This window comes from Stegastes partitus, unplaced genomic scaffold (assembly GCF_000690725.1).
Source record: "Stegastes partitus isolate 25-593 unplaced genomic scaffold, Stegastes_partitus-1.0.2 Scaffold363, whole genome shotgun sequence".
Classification (NCBI taxonomy): Eukaryota; Metazoa; Chordata; class Actinopteri; family Pomacentridae; genus Stegastes; species Stegastes partitus.
Genome location: NW_007578094.1, coordinates 443,760 through 459,860, shown reverse-complemented (window position 1 = coordinate 459,860; position 16,101 = coordinate 443,760). Strand labels below are relative to the sequence as shown.

Below are 16,101 nucleotides of genomic sequence, written 5' to 3'. Positions count from 1 at the left end.
AATATCGTACACCTAAAGTGTTGTTAACTCTACATAAGAGCAGACATCCTATTGTTTAACTCAGACATAATGCACATTAGAATGCACTGGAGTGTATTCAGTATACTGCAATAAGTCATCACCTCAGCAGCTCTGCAGTGAGCTCCAACGTCTCCCTCTTGTGGCTGAAAGCAGCAACAGCAGCATCTTTACCCTTAACTCACGCAACCATACATCACCCTGCCACAGACGTAAGCTTTTACAGTGGTGTTTTATTACAAATGGAAACAGAAACTCTCACACACGACCGAGGAAAGCAGGTCTTCTGTCATTAAATAGTCATTTGTGTCCATACTAAAGCGCATGTACTCCTGTTTCCACATCACAAACAGGAAAGGCATCGTATGTTGTAGGTATGTACACTTCAGCGTCCTCCCCTCCAGGCTGCTCCGCCTCGCTTCTTCCCTCCTCCTCCACCACCTCCTCCACCTCCTCTTCCTCCTCCTCCTCCTCCTCCACCCAGTCCTCCACCCGGTCCTCCTCTAACTTTCTTCCTCACTCCGCTGGCTTGTTCTGTGTCGTCGTCGTCTCCATCGCCACCTTTGGGCCTTTTCCTTTTCTCACCTTGTTCCTTCATTTCCTGAGGAGGGAAATTGTTATTTTCTTAGTGTTTCATGCACATTTACATCCATAAATCACATCAGTCTTTTAGTTAAGTTATCCAGACACTTTATCAACACTAGCAGACAAATGTTCTGATCCGGATTGACCTTAAAAATGATGTTAAATAAATAAAACCATACAAAAGTACGACTATTATTATTTTTTACAATTAAACTGTCAGTGTTTAAGTTGGTTTAAAAAAATGTAACCATTAATTTATTATTGCCATATTTTCCTGACTATTTCGCAATATTTATTTTGAATTTTCACAATTTACACTATAATTTCCACTATTTAAATTGCTGCTAGACGCTATACATGTTGTTCATCTAATAAACGATTCTTCCAACCTATTTCATAGTTTATTTATTAACTGTGAAACTATTTCAGTGGTTGTCTGTTACCTCATATTTCTCCAAGACTTCTAGATATTTTTTTTTTTAAATCAAGCAGCAACAACCAGAGTTTAAAATTCAATGTAGACTAATTAAAACCAGAGAAACGTGGACCTTTAGTGGATCATTTAGGGCTGCACGTACGTTTTGGATGTTGCAAATTAGAAAGCAGGAAACCGTCTTCCTCTGATGTGTGTCAAATAAGGTTATTGTCGTTTTTCTTTCGTGTGATTTGCTGCAGCAGAGCGAGCTGCTCCTAAAAATCTCTGCCTTCAATAGACTCTCGTATAAAATAAACACAAAGTAAGTAGGTTTTTCCCACAAGTCATCAATTCCCTCCTTCTGCTCCGTGTGCTGAACGGTCATTTTGATTCCATTATTGAGGCTTCAAGCAAAAGTTTGTTTGTGTTACCGGCTTTATTGACACGTCTGGTCTGGAGTGACGGAGCGAGGCGGTCCAGGAGCATCACTCAGCGCAGACGTAATAGTATTCTGTCATCATTCGTGGGTGGACGAGGCCATTTATTTTCCGCAGATAGTTTTGGCGGTTGGCTCGCGTGTTTTATGATTTACTGTGACTTGGACTAACAGCCGCTGAACGGATTCTGATATCCACTATTTGTCAGTAAATCAAGCGTGCAACTGGCAAAGGATTAAAAATTATATCCAGAGCACTGCTGAGGGTTGGTAAATGGGTGATCCAGTGTTTAATTCTCCTGTCAAACAGCATTAACGCTGACAGACAGCTGGCTGGCATCAACTCCCCGTCATGATGCCGACTACTTCCTGGCATTTACCAAAACTGTGTAGCTTCATTTTAACTAATTTAATGCCACATAAGTCGAATGTGTACGATGCATTTCAGCCCACTGGTGCTACTGTATGCATCACAGCTCCAATAAGTTTATAATGTCACCCTCCCGCTTGATCCCGCATTTGGAAGGTCCCGACTCCAACTTGGAAAGATGCTGTCGATCACAAATCCATTCTCTTGGCTGCAGTTTTTATATAAACACTGAGAGAAGCGATCACTAACGACTCACCAGGCGGGCAAACCTCTGGGCCTCGCTCACCCTCTCCACCAGCATCATCACTTCTTCTTCTTGAGTCGGAAAGGACGGAAGCTTCTTCCCGATTAAGGTTTCGATTCTCTGGAAAAGCTCCACGTCGTACCTGAGACGAGTGGAAAGAAGTTCCCTGTTATCTGCTTGGAGCGCAAACGGCAACACGTCAGGAAAAAAAAAAAAGTAGTTACGTGACCGGTGAAGATAAACAGGGCTTTCTTACTGGGTGACGAACGTGATGGATTTCCCAGATCGTCCCGCTCTGGCTGTTCGGCCAACTCTGTGGATGTAGTCCTGGGAGGGAAGACGGATCCGGAGATGAATTATCAGCGAAGTGAATGAAATCATCAAACACACAAACGTCTGCACCTCAGTACCTTGGAATGAGTGGGGATGTCGTAATTGATTACGCAGTCAACGTGAGGAATGTCCAGCCCTCTGGAGGCCACGTCTGTTGCCAGCAGCACAGACCGAGACTTGGACTTGAACTTGTTCAGAGCGCCGAGACGTTTATTCTGAGCCGACAGAGGGAAGAAGATCCAGACGGTTTACAGACAAATACATTAAATTGTACAATATTTTCTGGGCGTCCTAAACTCATCGAACTATGAATGTTGTTCATAACAAAGCGACGACAAAAAGTCTTTCAAAAGAAGACCAGTAAAGATGACGGAGCATCGTCAGCATTTTTATCCGTTTTATCAAGAACGTGTGCAACAGAGAGAAACAACAGCAACAGAGAACTTTGAAATCAGACCTTACAGCTGATTATAAAACCTCAGTAGACATGCTGGTGACTGTGTGTCCTAAACATGTTTGATCGTCTGAAGCTCTACCTGACTCATCTGTCCGTGAAGAGGGATGGCCGTGATGCCCAGGTTCCTCAACAGCAGCGCCACCCGCTGGGCGTTGTGACACGTGCTGCAGAAGATCATGAAGGAGTTTCCGGCCAGTTCGTTCAGGATGGACACCAGGTAACAGTCCTGCAGAGAAAACAGACACGAGAACAAAACTGGGTTTGAACTGTCGGCACGCTTCAAGAGCTAATGAGCATTTAAAAATGTTATTGAGTTATCGAGTCACGACTGTATGTGTTTAGATGATGTAACAACAGTTTAAAGTGGGAAAAAAACCCAAAAAATCCAACTTGGATTTTTCAGGATTTGTCAAATTCTGTGTCGGGCTCCATTTTTCTCTCACTGAGCAAGTCCTGCCTCAAACACACCGCCGCTCCTCCTCAGCTGCACTCTTTACGACATTTCCAAAGTTATGCAGCTTGTGAAAATATGAAATATGCTCAGAGCTGAAGGTAAGTTACACCTTATTATAAATGCCACCACCAGGCCGTGTAGTAACCCAGCACTAAGAGGACAGACAGCCTGCAGCCTGACGTGTCTGTGTGTCGCCTACCTTGTACTTGGACGGTATGAAGATGTAGTACTGCTGCAGTTTGTCTACTGTGGAGTATTTGGTGGATACTGCACACTTCACAGGATCCTTCAGGGCTGCTCTCTCTAGTTTCTGGACCTGGAAACAAATAAAAGAGCGTCAGCACACTGGTTGTGATGCTTTAGGACGACTATAGCATCTTTTTGCTACTAACCTGCAGCACCTGAAAACACTATGACATGCTGCATCAGCTCAGCTTGACTAAAAGCTTGTTCTGATGAGTGTTTGTGTACCTTTTTGGTCATGGTGGCAGAGAACAAGAAGGTCCGTCTGTCTCTGGGAATCACCTTCAGGATTTTATCCACCTGGCAAAACAAAGGAACCGTTCTCAGACCAGACAAGTAATGCGTCTGTTTGTATCAGTCAGGGGGGAAACTGGTGCAAGTTTGATTTCCAAACAGTCTCCGACCACAAACCTCCGTCTCAAAGTCCATGTTGAGGATTCTGTCTGCCTCGTCCATCACCAGGAACTTCAGAGCTCGCAGGGAGAAGCCCTTTGTGTTCTCCAGGTGGTCGATCAACCGCCCGGGCGTGGCTGTGAACACATTCCATTCACTTCATTATATGAAGGCTAAAGTTCGAAGCTCAAAGTGCATGAAAAAATATTTTTGATATTAGAAGTACGGGTGATTGTAGATGTTAAAAGTTTGTATTCTAATGAACTGTTCCTATCATTAGGAGTTCCTGTTGTCATTTTTGTACAACTTGTGATTCACTAGAAATTTCTCAGGGCTCCACACTGAGATCATTCAGTCACATTTGCCGACTATTTTTGCTGACAGTGTCACTAAATTATTATCACTACGGTCACCAGCGCATAAAAACGTTCCTACCAATGACGACGTGAGGCTTTTTCGCCAACACCAGAGACTGGGACATCATATCGATCCCGCCGACGACCACAGCTGCAACAGAAGAAGAGAGACGGGTTGTAAGTACAGAACCGCAGGAAGTCTGCATCGCTGCATAAACATCCAGTCGCTGATGGACACGTACCACACTTGACACCGATGCTGGAGCCCAGAGCCTCAAACTGCTCAGAGATCTGAAAGGCTAACTCCCTGGTGGGGGTGAGAACGAGGGTATGAAGCCTCTGAGGCGAGGACAGCAGCGACTGGAGGATGGGCAGAGCAAAGGCACCGGTCTTTCCTGAACCAGTCTCTGCCAGGCCGATGACATCCTTCCCTGAGACAGGACAAAGAACAGATGATATGTTAAACACACACTGACATGTTATTATATTTGGCAGCTATAGATAACCTAATGCCCTTCAGACATGGATTAATCTGCAGCATCTGAATCCGTCTGCTTCATGTCTGAATGAGCACTGTGGTCACTTTTCTGTAAAAACTACAACCTCAATCTTCAGACCTTCAGCTTTTCTGTATCAAGTCTGAACTGCATGCAGTCACGCCAACATGTAGGCAACCACAAGCGACAATCACGGAAAATTTAAGAAGTCTTTCCACATTTCAGAAACAATTTTGGTCCAAAAACATCACAGAGAGCAAAAATATTCAGCTTGCCTGTTGAAAACATGTTTCTTATTCACTTTGTTCTGCAATTTCACATCTATTTAAAAATGCCAATAAAACATTACTGTGATGAAGATAGAGTCTGTATCAGGTCAGATTGTTGAGACTCTATCCATCCATCATCTCTCCACCTTAATCCTCACCAGGGTCATGGGGGGCTGGAGTCTATCCCAGCTGACTCAGGGTGAAGGCAGGTTCACCTGGACAGGTAACCAGTCTATCACAGGGCTACACTTAGAGACAGACAACCAAGCACACTCACATTCACACCTACGGACAATTTACAATCACCAGTTAACCTCAACGTGTTTCTGGACTGTGGGAGGAAGCCGGAGAACCCGGAGAGAACCCACGCTGCACGAGGAGAACATGGATAGAGTCCAGCCCCCCGCAACCCTAGTGAGGATTAAGTGGTGTATAGATAATGGATGAATGGATCACTATTTACTACACATCAGTTAACCTTCTGTTCAAAACACTGCATTGCAGATCTGTCACCGTGTTGTGTTTGAATGAAGATGGAAGGAAAATGAACCCATCTTTGAATGACGTCACTTGAACTGATTTATGAAGCAGCAATGTTCCATATTTGCTGTCTCTTTGCTGGTTAAATTTGTCAGATCAAAAACTCTGAAACCAAAGGATTCCTGTACCCTGTTGTCCACTAAAATGTATAAACACAGAATATGATGTCCTGTTAAATAGTGAACCAATTTAACGGTGTGAATAGGTATATTTAGTTCCACTGCAACGAGCCACATGCAGCTTAAACATCATGAGATCAGTGTCAATAAAGTATACCACAATGTAATACTGATAGAGCCTACTGTGCTGTATAATGCTGTACAGTAAATACAGCTGACATTACAGTGAACTTTTGCAGTGATATTTCCAGTTTAAGCAGGTTTTGTGCTATTTTATTTTCCACAGAAACCAAAGCGACTATGAGTGGCATGTTTACCGACATCAGCTGAGAGATGTAGTTGAACGGAAGCTCACCTTGCAGGGCGACTGGGATCGCCTCCACCTGGATCTTTGTTGGACTCTTCCATCCCAGCTGATCACAAGCCTCGCAGAGGACCTCGGTGACACCCTGTCGGAACAGCATCACAATGTTGTTCTACTAAATTCACACAGTAAAACTTCTTTTAAACAGAGCTGACATACTTAAAACGACAGTATGTTTACATAAGATGCTAGCTTAAGTTAGCTAGCAGCGCCGTTGCTGCGTGCTAATGCTAACAAAACACTTTTTCTACTTCTCTCTCGGAGACAAACCCACCAGGTCCTTGAAGGTCTTCACCGTCTCGTCGCTTTCACCGCCAACAATGTGACTGCTATCATCATCACTACTCGAAGCTTCGAGTGTTTCATCTGTGTTTGGCTTCACGGTCTCCTCGTCCGCCATGCTTTTCTCCCCAACGTGTAGCCAGCGCGGCACTGCGCAGATGCGGAAACGAGTATTAAACGGAGCCGCAATGGACACTGGGAATTGTAGTTCTTTAACGAAGTAGGCGTTTCTGCGTGGCTAACATGACATGCTCACAACCCAAACTGGTGCTTAACATTAACAGGTAATGTGTAAGTAGATTTGAGGAAGGACACAGTGGATACTGCTAAAGAGTTCATTTCTCTACAGTGTTTTCTTTAACATAATAAACTACATTTTTACTATAAACTGATGCAGAAAAAGCAGAACTTGGTCCATAAAAATTCATCAGCATGCATGAAATTAAGTGTTGGACAGATTTTCCTGCAGGTGGCACCCAGAACCCATGCTTAACGTTTTCCACCCCAATATTCAAAACAAATCTACACATTAGGATGTCATTTCCCAGACAGAAAAAAATTGATTATATTGTTAATGTAGATTATTACACATGACACTGAAACAGAAGGTACAAACCATTTTTGAAGTATTTATTTAGCTGCAGGTCAAACAGTTTCAGACACGGATTTTGTCAGTAGCTGACAAACCTTCTACAACTTTGCTTGGATGTATAAGAGATCACCAATAAAATAAACAACAAATCAATCATACAAAATAGTTTCTGATGGTCAAATGACAAATAGTCGGCTAGAAGAGAAACTGAAGGGTAAAAAAAAAAAAAAACACAATATACTAGATGACCAGAAGCACTTCTGTGCAGAGCATAGTGTTCTTTTAACGAGTTAACAGGTTGCCTCAAGAAATAACAACTAACCTAAATGCTTCAGTTGTACATATATAATCAAATTCACATTCTCTTTGATGTCACAAACAGTAGTCCAGATGAAATGTAGATGAGCCTGCTCAGACCAGTGCTGAAGGATCTGCCTTTTGTCGACTTGCTAAAAAGAAACGGATCTAGCTGAATGCTTTGAAGACAGCGAGCTCTATAACTCTGCACAGAAAACACATAAAAACGACACTCCTGGTGTTCAGAGCGCTCCACCAAACAGTTCTGTCGGTACCCTCCAGGGTCTCAGAGGAGTCCCTCCATTTCCCTCATAAAGGCTTCGTAAACCTGGTCTTTAGTCTTCATGTTGGGCTGAGACACAGCACCCATCTGGGCCGGGTTGCCCAAGCCCATCGGGGCTGCTGTTGCCTGCTGTTTCTGCCACTGGCCTCCTCCCATGCCGTCATCTCCCCTCCGTCCTCCAGCACCTCCCACTGCTTTCTCCATGGGTCCAGGTGCTGCCCCTGGCATTGCGCTGCTCTTGTCCCTTCGCACCCTCAGTGCTGTGGGCACAAAGCGGGTGACCTCCGCCTTTGGGTTGATAATTTGAGGTTTGGCAGAGATGGTGGCCCCGCCGGAGCCAGCACCTGCCGCCAGGCCGCCTCCAGCAGCAGCAACAGAGGTGATGTTGGCGCGTTTTTCGATGGTGGCTGCGTGGTGGTGGCCGGGGGGGTTGCTGCCAGGATTGGCGCCCGAAGAGGCAGCAGCTGTCCCAGGGGGAGGGGGCATCTGCATGACACCTGGTCGCATGGGCATGGCTGGGGGTGGCATGTTGTTCTGTGGACCGTCCTGGCTGGGCCCTGAGCCTTTTTGCCGCTGGACAATGTTGGGAGGAGCACTGAGTACATTGGAGTTGAGAGGTGGAGGGAAGAGAGAGAGAGGCGGGGCAAGAGGCCGTGGGGGGCCTCCTGCTCTGGGGGGAGGAGGTGGGATACCTGCAAGAAGTCACAAGAAAAATGTGAAATGTAGCCAACATTCATCCTCACCATCCCACAGCAGCATGCTTACGTATATCTGTATATGTATGACTTCTATTTTTACTGTCTTAGTTTGATTTAAGGTGCAGTTGAGCAGTAAAGACATTTAAAATAAACATTCATTTTCCAGGAATGTTGTTTGAAAGAAAAAAAAATTCCCAGCACATGTCCATGTGTCCACCATAACATGCACAGTGAATTACTGTATATACACACACAGCTGACCTTGGAATAGACAGGAACACACATGCAACACACAGATGCCTACCTGGTGGTGCTGGGGGTGGTAATCTTGGAGGTGGTCCACGTGGTGGTGGGCCTGGTGGAAGGCCAGGTGGGGGGCCCGGTGGAGGACCGGGTGGTCGACCAGGTGGAGGACCAGGAGGTAGGAGACGTGGCATCGGACCCCTCATTCCTCCAGGCATACCGGGAGGCCTCAAGAATGGAGGCGCGCCTACAGATTATGGAACATATCATGTTAATGATGCATAGCTTGCATATTTACATGAGTACAACCAGCTCGTCCTTTCAAACTTTTTGGACTTTTCCTTTTCCTTCACTGTGTAAAAATGCTGCTTTTCTTTGCTTGTCTGCAGACGTACAGATCCCAAAGTCCACGCCAGAGAGAGTTATTCTCTTCCACAGAAAATAGAGTTTCTCATCTGCCCAAAATGTCTTGTAGTCCATGCTTTTGTCCATTATTTATCACCATGTGACACATCTGCATAAGTTTGACCCTTAAACAAAGGGTAAGAAGCTGCCTCACAGTCCACCATCGTTTCATCGCTAGAGCCCCCTTCTGCTCGTACTACTTAAAGTACCAGACTCATGGTACATAACCAGTGATGCCTCTCATTTATCGAGCCAGAAGGCCGAGCGTCACATCCGAGGCGACTTGTACAAGTTCTGAACAACGATGGAGACGTTAACACTGCTGGTCTCTGAGTATACATGTCCGTACCAGATGACATCTCTGGACCACCGCGATAAGAAAAATAACATGTGGAGGAACATTTCCTTTGCCGTGGGTCTACCAGGGAAGCTGCAGCCAGCTGAGTCTGCCAGTTGATTGGTACTTGCAATTATTTCTTTGTATATGTCACATCACAGCAGCCAAAGCATCTAAGCTTAAAAACAAAACGTTGTGTGCCTGAAGTGCTCTCAAGTGCTGCCAGCTGGGTAATTTCAAAAGAGCGCCTGCCGATTTTAGCTGCCAAAAAACCACTTTGGTGGACACACAATGGTAAATAAACAGGAGTAAAAGGTATTGTTGCAGACAGAGGGCGAGAAGAGGTGCGGCAGCAATTTACTGTACGAGAGAAATAACGTGGTTTTGAACATTAAAGCAAGTAAACATATTTTAGTAGACCTCCAAAATAAAATATATAAAAAACGTTAAAAGTGTAAAACTGTAATCAGGCGATTATTTGAGTATCTAGTTTAGAGTTAAAACATAATATTTCAGCTGATAAAGGTTGCAACGCACCTGGTGGGGGGCCAGGAGGCGGGCCAGAAGGTGGACCAGGAGGCCTCATCGGAGGAGCTGGGGGTGGACCCAGCGGTGGAGGTCCAGCCATCGGTGGACCTTGCATGTGTGGAGGACCTGGTTGTCCGACGGCCCCAGCAGGAGGAGGAAGACGCTGATTGGGCATAATGTGGGAGTGGTTGTCCCCCGGCGGTCCCCTGTCCTCGATGTCAGAGCTGTCTGACTCATCTGTGTACTCTTCCTCCACTTCTTCTTCTTCCTCCTCTTCAGGCACCGACTGACCTGAATGAAAATAATAAAAACAATAACGTTACACACAATCATCATGAATAGAAGAGAAAATACGGTGCAGCTGTTCTGCCGTGACACCAGTACGGTACAATACCTGCCATCCTCAACATCATGGCCTGCAGGGGGGTGATGGCCTTGGTCTTCTTCACCAACCTCTTCTTCTTTCTCTTTCCTTCACGAGGTGCATCTGAAGGCATATCTGCAAACCGTACACTGCGACCTAAAGTAGAAAGATGGTAAGAAATTGTAGTTGAGACTGATAACAAGAAATTTAATTTTGCTGCATTACGTCTAAATGCACAAAAGCTGAAGCCACATAACTAAAAACAGAAGCCGACAGCACTAAAAATTACGTGAATCTCGAGTTGAGAAGCTAAAATACGCTAAAGCATTCGTGAAACACTCACCAGCATGTCTTTCATTTCTGTCTCTTTCCTCCTCTCTTTCTCTGTCATCGTCCTGCCTGTCCACTCGCATCCTCTGCTCGTCTCCTCCCTCATCTCTGTCTTCTTCGCTGTCCTCCTCAGAGTCGCTGTCGTCGTCGTCCACGTCATCCCGATCTCTGTCGCTCTCGCTGCCGCTCTCCCGATCCCTTCCCAGATCCATTGCGGAGTCCTTTTCTAAACCAGGAATTGAGGGCTCTGTTTAAGGAAATAAAAAAACAAGACAAAGAGCAACAGTCAGAAAAAATTGAAAATGCAGAAGACGAGGGCTAATTTCTAAACTATCAAAAGAATATTAGCATTCAGAAATGTAGTCGTTGACGGCACAGCACCTGTGTCTGTGCCATAAGCTCTTCGAGAAGGGATTCCATACAGCGCCAGGACTTGTGGAGGCGGAGGCCCGGGTGGTGGTCCAGGGGGCTTCTTCCCTGGAGGTAGGCGTGGGACACCTGGGACTGTTGCCAACACCGGTCCCGAGGATGACGACAGAGGTCCTTTACTAAGGGTAGCATAAAAAGTACCTCAGCGGCACAGGAACACTCTAGAGCATCATGTACAAAGTTCACCTGCAGAAATATGTAAATGTAAATACTCGTAGGTTGACGCCTACCCAAAAGAGCTTTTCTTTAGAATGGAGGGTGGTTGAGCCCCTGGTAACGGGATGTCCTGGATGTGAATGTTGGATGGGGCATGAGGCATATCTGGTAAAGGGATGCTGTCAACCTCCACCGACTCTGCGTTCTGAAAAGAGACACATCACACTGAAGCGTAAACAGAGAGACACCACAGACACTAAATAGTGTAACAGTGCTGAAGCTCAACATGCTGAACGGACTTCAAACATTTTGGTGCTTCCCAATAACTCTTGTCGTGAATTTATAATAATGTTTCAGCCTTTGTATTAAAAACAAATCCACCACTCCAAAAGGTGCATACATGCAATCAAATTCACTTTCATGTGACTGCATCTCAGAGCAAAACGAGGCAAACAAGTTTTAAGGAAATAAAAATCAAGGAAACGGATCGAAACACAAACGCACCTTGACTGAATCAAAATAAAGAGCAAGCTGCCCTCGTTTGGTCTCATAGTCCAACTCAAGTTTGCGCAGCTCCTTGTAGGTGTCGGGGTTCTCTCTCTCGTACAGACGGACGATGCGTTCAAACGTCTCGCGCAACTTCTTCCTCTTGTCCCTCAACACCTTCTCGTTCAGCAAGGGCTGCTGCACGGGGTTGAACTCTGTTTGAAAAGTTGTTTAAATAAAACTTTAGAACATGCAGGAAATGATCAGAAAGTTATAAACATTATGGACTTTTATTATAAATTAATTACTAGTTAAAAAACTCCTGAAAATAGGGATGCAGCTTTAAGTATGACTATCTTCAGCACAACACAAACTCAGCCCTCTCACCCATCTCATCCAGCTTCTCCATGTCTCTGATGATCTGTCTGGGGTCCTTCATCTTCAGCACCGCTGCTCTCACCATCATCCTCTGCTTCTTGTTCTAGAGGTGGGACGCACAAACGGAGACCGATGTCAGAAACATAAAAGAACGACTGCTGCATTTACAATGAAAGAGTACATTTAGTCTCATGTTTGAAGACCCTTCTTACCTTTTTCAACTCCCTTTTCCTGGCCTCCTTTCCTGTGAAGTGGGAGAAGAATACACTTGTTATGGACCTTAAATCTGATCAGCAATCGATTGATAAATCCTCTACAGCCTCAGGGCTACAGAAACCAACTCCAGGTTGTGGTCGGTACTTACTGGCCTGGTCGGTAGGGTTCATGAACTTCCCACTCTTGGTGGAAGAGGTTGAACGTCGCCCCATGGTTGCGGTGCGTCTCCTTCACCCTGACAAAGTATTAAAATCCGAGCAATGACACAGGTGGAATTAAATCAAATTAGTCATCTATGTAATTCTGAGCACGTTGGAGGATAACAGGCTCCATTTTGAGATAACAATCATAGCTAATTAAATCATTAGTACATCTAATTAACATGTTGGCTGCTTAATTGGTCAAACTGTAATAGAAAACCATAGCAACGCTGAGTGCAACAAGAGAGTAACAGTTAGCACTGCTAGCTAACAGGTTAACAAAGTTGACAGGCAACGCGTGATTTTAGAACAACTTAAGTCAAGCTAATCTGTTAGATGTAGCGCAATCAAACTCTGCTGATGCTTTCTGCAGCTGGCTGACACCGTAAAGCCGGCAAAGCCCACAGTCTCTGTAACACCATGCAGGTCGTGCAGCATTTCTTTGGCATCTTAGCTAGTAGCGTTAGCCCGCACTTGTAGCTAGGCCCGCGTTAGCACCGACAGCAGCTCGGAAAGGCAAAACTCACTTTACCTCTTATTCAAGAAAAACTCGCAGAGCACAGCGGCCTGTAGACGCACCACTGGGTGCTAAAGGCAAAATAAAGCGTATCGTTTAAGTCCTGTAAAAGAGAAATCCAAAGCCTTCAGGACTGAATGCACACCGACTCCGCTAGCCGTCCGCCATGTTTACTGCCGCGAGCAGGAGCGGAAAGGCGCATTTGACGTCATCAAAACAAGTCACTAGTGAGCCGCCTGAAAACAATTTAGAAAAAATACATATTATTGGTATTTTACATATTAGTCTGTTGTATGTATGTATTGATATTTTAACTTTATTCTATACACGCATCAGGGTTGTTGCTTGTATGTCGGCATTAGCTCCATAGAATGTATAAGAGCTCCCTCAAACAACCAGCAGGTGGCAGCACTTAAGCTTAAAACAGAGAAAGAAGGCAACGAAAAAATGCAGAAAAAATAGTGGAGCAAAAAAATAAAACACAACTAAATTCACCCAGAACGTTATAAAATAAATAAATAAAATAAAACAAGAAGATGAAACAGAGAGAAGAAAAACTGGAAATTTGGGCAAAATAAAACAAAATCCTAAATGGTCTGCACTGATATAGCGCTTTTGTCCAAAGCACTTTACAATGTATTTCTCATACATCTATTCACACATTCACATACCAGTGGTGACAGAGCTGCCATGTAAGGTGCTGCCTGCCATCGGGAGCAATGTCGGGTTCAGTTTCTTGCCCAAGGACACACACATCCATCATCTCGTGCAATATTTCTTAAATCTTTTATTTCTTTTGATATATTTATCCTTTTTTTAATCTCTATATTTAACTGAGCCATTTTGCACTATATTTTGTTTTTTTGTTTTGTTTTTTACTTGCACTGAAAATAGGAGAAGCTCTCCAATCTCGTTGTACGCTGTATAATGACAATAAAGGCCATTCATTCATTCATTCATTCATTCATTCATTCATTCATTCATTCATTCATTCGACTGTGGAAGGGGCGGTGGATCAAACTGCCAACCTTGTGATTGAAGGATAACCAGCTCTACCGCCTGAACCACAGCCGCCCAAATCCTGAATAATTAATCATTGTGGCTCAATAATCATACATCAAAAGAAACCAGAAAGAAACATGGAAATAAAAAAAAGAGAACGAAGAACAGCTAAAAACCAAGACAGAAAGTTGCAAAATTAAAAACGATATAAAATATTAAATAACAAATTAAACAAAGAAAACAAATGAAAAAGGAAGTAAGGGGTCATTCCACCTCAGTTCACCAGATTATAAAAGATCTTCCCGCATGACCATCTCGGATTGGGTTGAAAAAATTTGAGAAAGGAAGATTATCATCAAGATGGCACAATCCCAGGTTTATGTTCATAACTGTAATGGTTTTTGCAACAAAAAATAATGAAAAACAATCCTTCTTTTCTAGTTTTTGCTAAATTTGTTACTCAACATTGGGTGACAATATCTCAAGAAGTATTTAAGGTACAGACTTCAAATGTGAGAACACATTTCTCCTCTACTGGAGGGGTTTAATGGGTCCCTCAGTGCATATGCTGAGAGTCTATGGCCTGTTCAATGTAAGGAAATATTAACTCCTGGGACCATTTTGTCCACCCATAGAACATACAGGAGTTAAAATAGAAATCTGAAGCTTTTGTTTTGCATAGTCCATATATGAGATGTATGTAAAGTACACATATGTAGAATGAGATGTTTCAAATAGACCTGATTTCATGAAGATGAAACACATGGCCTCTGAGATACTGATCTTAAAAATGTTAAGTATCACAAGTTTACTCAATTCACCAATTGCCAATGAAAGATAGGTCATCCCAACACATAATTGAAGTCGTATGAAAGAGAAATGTTCCTAACTTGTAGTAGTAAAAAAAATAAATAAATCAAATTGGGATCTTTTTTCAGTTTTGCTGGACACATTTGTGAAATCTTGATTCTAAGCATTTTAATTTAATTGTTTTTTTGCAAGAAAAATATTCACTTATGCACTTTATTTGGCATCTGAGATAGAGATATTAATTACAAATATCCATGTAAATGAACAACAAAACAAATCTCTCTCTCTATATATGTATATTTAGTGTCTAGACAGCTCCGTACCACAAATGACCTTGTTCACTAAAAGCTTTTGTCAGATTCCAGCATGATGACATGTTCTGTGAACTGACAGAACAAAAACCCTTCTCGATCTACATAATAGAAAAGGGAAGGTGTGATAAAAAAACAGGTTTTACTGTCTGTGTAATTAACATTTAAGGATGATTCCACTGCTGACAGATGTACTGAAGCCTCCTGTGAGCACAACAGTGCTTCATACAGCAGGACAATGATGAGGACACATTAACACAAAGCCAAAGAGCCTCCCTGCCAAAGCCTGAGCAAGGAATTTCAGCAACATCTCCATACCGTGTCTATCCTACACTATGATAGTATTACAGTATAATAATCCTGAATATTAGACTGTTTTATTAGTAAAGTTTAAGGTCCACATGCAGCAGTCGACGTCATTAAAACTACACAAGTCCTGATAACTCATGTAACCAGAGGGCCCTTAGTGGAGGGGTATACAGTCGCCCCTGTCGGCCATGATTTCACTGAGCCCCAGTAAACCATCATTCCATCCAGCTTACCACAAAACAGGTGTTTTCTCCTTGAACTATCACCCAAGGTCAAATGTCACATCCCCAGTGGGAAGCCTACACAGTTTCCAATACAAACACTGTGTCTGTCTCACACTGTTTTCAAGCTGCAGTTCAGTCAAAAATGATGACCGTGACCTTGAATTATCATTACAGGTCAAATGTAACGTCACCAACGGAAAGCCCCAACATGGTTGTTTATCTGCACCCAATACCATAAATCTACCGTCCACCATTTTGAAGGTATACAGCACTTATTTAAAAAAATGACCTTTAACCTCTAGCAGAGCTATTTTTCCACCGATTGACCCCAAAATCAAATTATTTCGAGGAGAGGCCATTCCGAGCTCACCTGTAGAATATCAACTTGTTAGACCTTCGCACTGGAGCTGGAGACTGTTCACAGACACACACACACACACTAAGTAATGGGACTGATTACTCTGTAGTTACCCCTCCTCAGGGGCAACTACAAAGACTAGAGGTAAAAGCATGACTGAGCAGGTCCAAGACAGTAGAGAATCATGAGGCCCCTCTTCCAGAACCTCTGTTTGAAGAGATGGTTGTATATCTGGTTGGCAAATCATTCAGCC

At 43.7% G+C, this 16,101-nt stretch overlaps 2 protein-coding genes across 3 annotated transcripts; both read right to left on the bottom strand.

Moving 5' to 3' along the window:
* Nucleotides 1-231: 231 nt before the first annotated feature.
* ddx47 (DEAD (Asp-Glu-Ala-Asp) box polypeptide 47) lies at nt 232-6,499 on the bottom strand. The gene is made up of 12 exons (XM_008284554.1): nt 6,368-6,499; nt 6,085-6,178; nt 4,547-4,735; nt 4,384-4,455; nt 3,967-4,085; nt 3,784-3,855; nt 3,512-3,628; nt 2,938-3,084; nt 2,479-2,616; nt 2,325-2,395; nt 2,081-2,210; nt 232-619 (listed from the first exon to the last, which is right to left on the bottom strand). Exons 1-12 carry the CDS (start codon nt 6,491-6,493, stop codon nt 404-406), a joined length of 1,491 nt encoding a protein of 496 aa, XP_008282776.1. The 5' UTR covers nt 6,494-6,499; the 3' UTR covers nt 232-403.
* Nucleotides 6,500-6,984: 485 nt separating this feature from the next.
* On the bottom strand, nt 6,985-13,023 carry wbp11 (WW domain binding protein 11). 2 transcript variants are annotated; one of them, XM_008284553.1, is made up of 12 exons: nt 12,845-13,023; nt 12,266-12,352; nt 12,114-12,145; nt 11,911-12,004; nt 11,542-11,738; nt 11,112-11,242; nt 10,834-11,000; nt 10,466-10,699; nt 10,153-10,278; nt 9,768-10,049; nt 8,550-8,735; nt 6,985-8,239 (listed from the first exon to the last, which is right to left on the bottom strand). In XM_008284553.1, exons 2-12 carry the CDS (start codon nt 12,327-12,329, stop codon nt 7,551-7,553), a joined length of 2,202 nt encoding a protein of 733 aa, XP_008282775.1. In that variant the 5' UTR covers nt 12,330-12,352; nt 12,845-13,023; the 3' UTR covers nt 6,985-7,550. The 2 variants fall into 2 exon arrangements, with proteins under 2 accessions (XP_008282775.1, XP_008282774.1); XM_008284552.1 differs by having other exon boundaries at nt 12,850-13,023.
* Between the last annotated feature and the right edge of the window lie 3,078 nt (nt 13,024-16,101).